The sequence below is a fragment of the Apodemus sylvaticus genome, chromosome X, assembly GCF_947179515.1.
Source record: "Apodemus sylvaticus chromosome X, mApoSyl1.1, whole genome shotgun sequence".
Classification (NCBI taxonomy): domain Eukaryota; kingdom Metazoa; phylum Chordata; class Mammalia; order Rodentia; family Muridae; genus Apodemus; species Apodemus sylvaticus.
In genome coordinates this window covers 23,435,123-23,441,122 of record NC_067495.1, presented here as the reverse complement: position 1 = coordinate 23,441,122, position 6,000 = coordinate 23,435,123, and the positions used below count along the sequence as shown (strand labels likewise).

The window sequence follows — 6,000 nt, the reverse complement described above, 5'->3', positions numbered from 1 at the left end:
AGTTTGAGGCCAGCCTGGAATTCAGCAAATTTCAGGCCAGCTGGGGCTTGACCAAATTTAAAATAATAGGCACTGTCTTAGTTAGGATTACTATTGCTGTGATAAAACAAGATGGCCCAAAGCAAGATGGGTCATAGTCCATCACTGAAGGAAGTCAGAGTAGGACTCAAGCAGGGCAGGAAACAGGGGGTGGAGGTAGGAGCTGATTTAGAAGCCATGGAAGGGTGCTACTTACTGCCTTGCTCCACATGGCTTGCTCAGCCTGCTTCCTTATAGGTCACAGAGCCACCAGTCTAGGTATGTCCCTGACCACAATCAGCAGGGGCCCTCCAGGATCAATCACTATATAAGATAATGCCCCACAGGCTTGCCTACAGCCCAATCTTATGGGGGCATTTTTTTCATTTGCTCTCAATTGAGGATCTTTCCTCTCTGACCATTTTAGCCTATATCAAATTAGCATAAAAGTAGCTAGGACAGTCACCCCCTAAACCCCCCACACACATACCACAAAACGCCCAACAATACAAACAGACAAACAAACCCTTAAACTATCTTCACACAGAAGCTTATTCCCATTCAAGCTATATCACAGGAGTGTGCTCTCCTGCATTTACAAAGAGAAATACAGGCTATGGGAGAAACCGGGGTAGGATGTCCCATGATTTTGTGTAGGTGATAAATTTTCCTGCTAATTAGATTTCATGACATGCCTCCTACTAATTAATAGGAAATAGTGAATAGTGAATAGTGAAGCACCTAGGAACTTCAAGGTGGCATTGTAAAAAGGCACAGTAAAATAATCCACCTCTGCATCTAGCATCACAGGAATAAGCTCTTCTAAGACTCAAACTTGAATAGTTGCTGGTATTTACACAAGACCAACGCTTGTGTCAAACACTCGTATTAATCACTTTGTTGTGCGTTTTTTAAAAGAAACGATAACGTTTCATTTTTATTTGTAAGTCAGATTATCATCACCCCCACACGTTTTGTTTTGTTTTGAACAAACAGAACCACAGAAGTAGCAGTCATTTAGTTCCAACATTCGGACTAATCCCTGCAGTCCCTGCAGAGATGACTTTAAGATGCCCAGCAAAATTTAAGTGTGACATCAGAAAGCCCCACAAGAGGCTGGCAAGGCTTGGCGATTTATAGATTCCATGAGTGGGAAAGTGAGAGAAGCTGCTTCAGGTCCGTTTCCAAGCCTGGACTGCTGACTACGACTTCTGTGTTTTCAAGTTACCCAAGATTTGGCAGCTTGAGCCCTGTGTTCAGGAGCATTCTGGGGCGACTCTGAAGGCCAGTTAACTTTAGCTGGTGTGGATCTCCACCCGGACCAAGCTCTGTTCACCTCTCCTAAATAAAACATATCTACACACATGCTTGTGACCCTGACACACTCAAGGACTCTCCACCAAAAAAAAAAAAAAAAAAAAAAAAAAAAAAAAAAAAAAAAAAAAAAAAAAGAATAAAAGTAAAAAGAAAAAATGCGGGGTTCCACAGGAGAAGAGAAGGCAGGGGATTTAACTCTAAGTTCAGAAAAAAAAAAAAAAAAGTCCAGGGCTGCGGGTCTGACACCAGTGGGTGGGGTGCAATCTGACACTCCCCTTCCTTTGCAGAAACGTGTGTGGAGACCGCGAGCCCCTGGCTTGGGAGGGGGAGGGGAGTCGGGGGAGTAGGTCCGCACTTCCGTCCTCAAGACTTTCTCCCTTGAGGCTGGGTATCAGAGACCAGCTGCCGGCTCTCTGAGCTACTTCCCAGGTTTGGCGCCTGGAAAAGTTCACGTTCTGCATTCTCCTGCTCCTGGCTCCGCCCCGGCTCCAGACCCTGCGTTCTTCTGGCCTTACCCTGGACGGGCCACCGCTTTCCCCCCCGCTGCCTCTGGTGCGAGGGTGCTGGGACATCTCTGAGCCAGCTCTGGGCCCAACCAAGGTTGGCAGCAAATATCAAGTGTCTCTCCAGAGGAACACGGATACCCGCTTCGGAGGCAGTCTTCTGAGCTCAGACCTTTCTGAGTCGCCTTGAGCGCAGCGGGGGAATTCTTAGCCACTGTAGTCACTCAGTGCTTGGAAGGCCCAGGACACAGCACACACGGTGTCCCACTGAGTCAACATAGGGACCGCGGGAACTTGAACTTGGAGACACTTTTGAGCCTCGTCAATCAAAAAGGGGGACGTAGCAGCCCAGCTGATCCCCCAAAGCACTGCTGCGATCCCCAAGTCACCAAGAAGGTGCTCTGGGGGCGCAATCGGGCAACTGAGCTCGGGTGGGTGCTCCGGAGGAGTTCTCACCGCGCCTGGAGCACCAAGCACCCGCTCAGGGCGGACTCTCAGGCAGCCTCCTCCCTAGCCCTCGGGATTGTCCTCAGGCCACGAGGAGGAGCTTGCTGGAGATTTCGAGGCTGTCCAGAGCCAGAGAGCCGGAGCGCAGCGTCTCCCGCCTTCAGCTGGGAAGGGGGAGTGGCGCTGGCGGGTTGGAGCTGAGATCTCAGCTAGTCACTGACCTCCTTCCTCCTCTTCCTTAGCTTCTTTGAGACTTGGACTCCCTGGGGAAGGTTCTAGGGACGGTAAAGGGACCCAGGCCTCTTGTTTCCTAGAAGGCTGGGGATGGAGCTCCTGTTTCTACCTCTGCGGGGACACTTGGAGTGCGCTGGTGGCGCCTGAAAGGGCACTGCCTTCTACCGTCCTCGGCCGGAGAGCCCCGCCTGACAGCTTTACCCTACTCTACTCCGGACACTTGTTTGCTCAGGTCACAGTCTCCAGGGATCTAGGAAGGAAGACTAGAAGAAGGTGGCCCTCAGCCCCAGCTCCACCGAGATGTCCGCGCAAAGCCTGCTGCACAGCGTCTTCTCCTGCTCCTCGCCCGCGTCCAGCGGAACGGCCTCGGCCAAGGGATTCTCCAAAAGGAAGCTGCGCCAGACGCGCAGTCTGGACCCAGCCCTGATCGGTGGCTGCGGGAGCGAGATGGGTGCTGAGGGCGGCCTGCGGGGCTCCACAGTAAGCCGCCTCCAATCTCCGCAGCTCTTAGCAGAGGGTCTTGGTTCCCGCTTAGCTTCTTCTCCCCGGAGTCAGCACCTTCGGGCTACCCGGTTCCCGACACCAAGACCTCTATGCTCTTCTTTCTCTACGCCAAGTACCCCGCAAGAAAAGTCGCCTTCTGGCAGCTTCCACTTTGACTATGAGGTCCCACTGAGTCGCAGTGGCCTCAAGAAGAGCATGGCCTGGGACCTGCCTTCTGTCCTGGCCGGGTCCGCGAGTGGTGGCCGCAGTCCAGCAAGCATCCTCAGTTCCTCTGGGGGAGGCCCCAATGGCATCTTCTCTTCTCCTAGGAGATGGCTCCAGCAGAGGAAGTTCCAGCCTCCTCCTAACAGTCGCAGCCACCCTTACATCGTGTGGAGGTCCGAGGTAGGGACCAGCGCCATGTGTTTCACAGTCCCAAAGCTAGATGCCCCAGACAGTTCCATGTGGCTGTCTTTAAGTCCCATATACAGAGTGAGGCGTCAACCTTAGCTGCTTGACTCGGGCTGGTTAGATGGTGCCAGAACGTGACCACCCAAGGACCCATTGTATGAGTGTGTCGGGAGAAGTACTAGTTTGAAATGGTCCCAGGACGTGAAGGAAGTGGTGGTGTTTTGATTTCTTTTTGATGCTTCAATCAAAGGATCATCTAACCTCTCCACCAAACTTGATTTGATAAAATATTACATGATATGCATCTACCACTAGATTGTTTGAGAGTTCTGAAGCAATTCTGAAGGATATTGACTCTGTGTGTGTGTGTGTGTATGTGTGTGTGTGTGTGTGTGTTTGGGTGGCAGGGTAGAATAACTATTATAATTCTCTAGTTTTGGTTTCTTTTCCCTAAAGGTGTAATTTCAGACATCTATGATACTGAACACTTTTGGTACTTAAGGGTCTGAAATATTATGGAAATCCACCCAAATTCCACTAAGGACAATTAGTAGTTACTAGAATAGACATGAATCAGGAATCAATAATAAATAGGGAAATCAGAGGGAGCTATCTGATTTCCTTCAAATGTTTGTTCTCTGGTTCTGAATGGGGAATAGAGCCATTGGGAAACTGTGGTTGATGGGGACTTGGAAAGCAGCATACTTTTAGAGAATAAATAGTAGTTGGTTAAAAAATGACCAACACCTTCCCATTTTAGTCCACAAGCTCTATAGGATTGCCTGGGATTTGTTTCCATAAAGGAAGGGAGATCTCATCAATTGTAATTAAATATCTTAAAGCACAGTTAGCATTACAGAAATGAAATGAAATACTATGTAATTGCTGGAGATTTAGGTTAAATAAAGGAAGCACAACCAAGCCAAACAGTTTGAAAATAGCCTTTCAGCTCTGTTAGCATAAGATAAACTGCTAGATTTCAGTTTTAGTATATAACCCTACAAAATTAGCATTATTGTCATAAATAATAACATCATAGATTGTTAATGTTAGTAACTGAGTTAAAGTAACTGTTGCTGCTGCATGACATATAGATTATGAAAAAATGAACAAAAACATTGCTGACTGGATCATGGTGATAGTGGAAAGAAAAGTTGAGGCACATTATACCCAAAACAACCGGCTTGCTATTTGGCAAGAAGAGAGGCTAAATTCCTTTTCAGGTTGAGAAGCACACATTAGCAGATTAATCTATAGAAGGAACAACAGAAAAGAGAGAGGGAGGAAGAGAGAGAAGGGGGAGAGTGGGAGATACCTAAAGCAAACCAATGTTTACGATTAGATATTGGCTGACATTCTTATCTATTAACATCTCATAATCAGTGCACAAGAATTTGAGTGGCAGCGATACTAGATGGCTTCTGTCCATTTCAGAGTGTGTAGGCAGTTTGCACAGAACTCATCTACCGTAACTTTCACCCCATCGTAGTGGTTAAAACTGAGTACATCGCCATATAGCAAAAGAACAAACTTTTCTCCTAAGAGGTTAAAATGTGTAAGAGGGTAGGGGTGGGAATCCCTTTATGCTTGAGGCATGTATGGGGTGATTGGGTAGAATCCTGGCATGCAAGTCCAATGCTGGCTTGGCTCAGTAGAGGCCAAGCTATCCTAATGTAACCTCTAGATCAGGAATTTAATGGTCTGGGTTACCTTTCAAAGGTTGAATGTCCTGGAACCCTTTCAAACCCCAGGAAAATCCACCCCATTGGGCACTGCATGTCTTTCTTGCTTGTAAGCAAGCCATGTCCTTTGTCCTAAGAGATAAATTTTACTAATGATGGCAAAAACCCAGCAGGTGAGCACCCTGCATAGTTACCCAGAGGCTTCAGAAGTGAGCTTTGGTTTACTCATATTTGGTTCTTGCACTATTCTTGGTTGTTCTGCCTCATGGTTTCTCAGCCTTAGCACTATTGCTATCTGAGATCCAATGGTTCTCTGCTATGGATGTTGCAGTGTTGTGTAGTATCCCTGTCCTCTGCCCACTCCGTGCCCTGAAACACCTGTCTGATTTTGGGGACACTATTGCTGTGATGAAATGCCATGACCAAAAAGCAAGTTGAGAAGAGGGTTTATTTCAGCCTGTACTTCTACGTGGTAGTTTATCACTGAGACGTCAAGACAAGAACTCAAACAGGACAGGAACCTGGAGACAGGAACTGATGCTGAAGCTATGGAGGCGTGCTGCTTACTACCTTGCTCCCAATGGTGTGGTTAACGTGGTTTTCTTTTATAGAACCCTGTATCAGCAGCCCAAGGATGGCACTACTTACAACAGGCTGGTTCCCCCCCCCCCCCCCATCAATCACTAGTAAAAAAAATGCCTTACAGTTAGATCTTAAGGAGGCATTTTCTAAATTGATGTTCTCTCCTTTCAGACAGCTCTGCCTTGTGTGAACTTGACATAAAACTAGCCATCCCAGCACCTCTTTATTCCAACATGACAACAAAAACTTGTTGATAATGCCAAAAACTTTCTAGGGGCAAACCCACCCCAGCTGAGAACCATTGCTTTTGTGATGTTGAGTGT

General features: G+C 47.5%; 1 protein-coding gene across 1 annotated transcript in view; it reads left to right on the top strand.

Annotated features, from left to right (window-relative positions):
* Positions 1 to 2,620: 2,620 nt before the first annotated feature.
* The window catches only part of Arhgap6 (Rho GTPase activating protein 6), a 537,411-nt gene continuing 534,031 nt past the window's right edge, over positions 2,621 to 6,000 (top strand). The window contains exon 1 of the mRNA XM_052170863.1: positions 2,621 to 3,407. Coding sequence (XP_052026823.1) covers positions 2,820 to 3,407 — 588 coding nt within the window. The 5' untranslated portion in view covers positions 2,621 to 2,819. The remainder of the gene's footprint in view (positions 3,408 to 6,000) is intronic.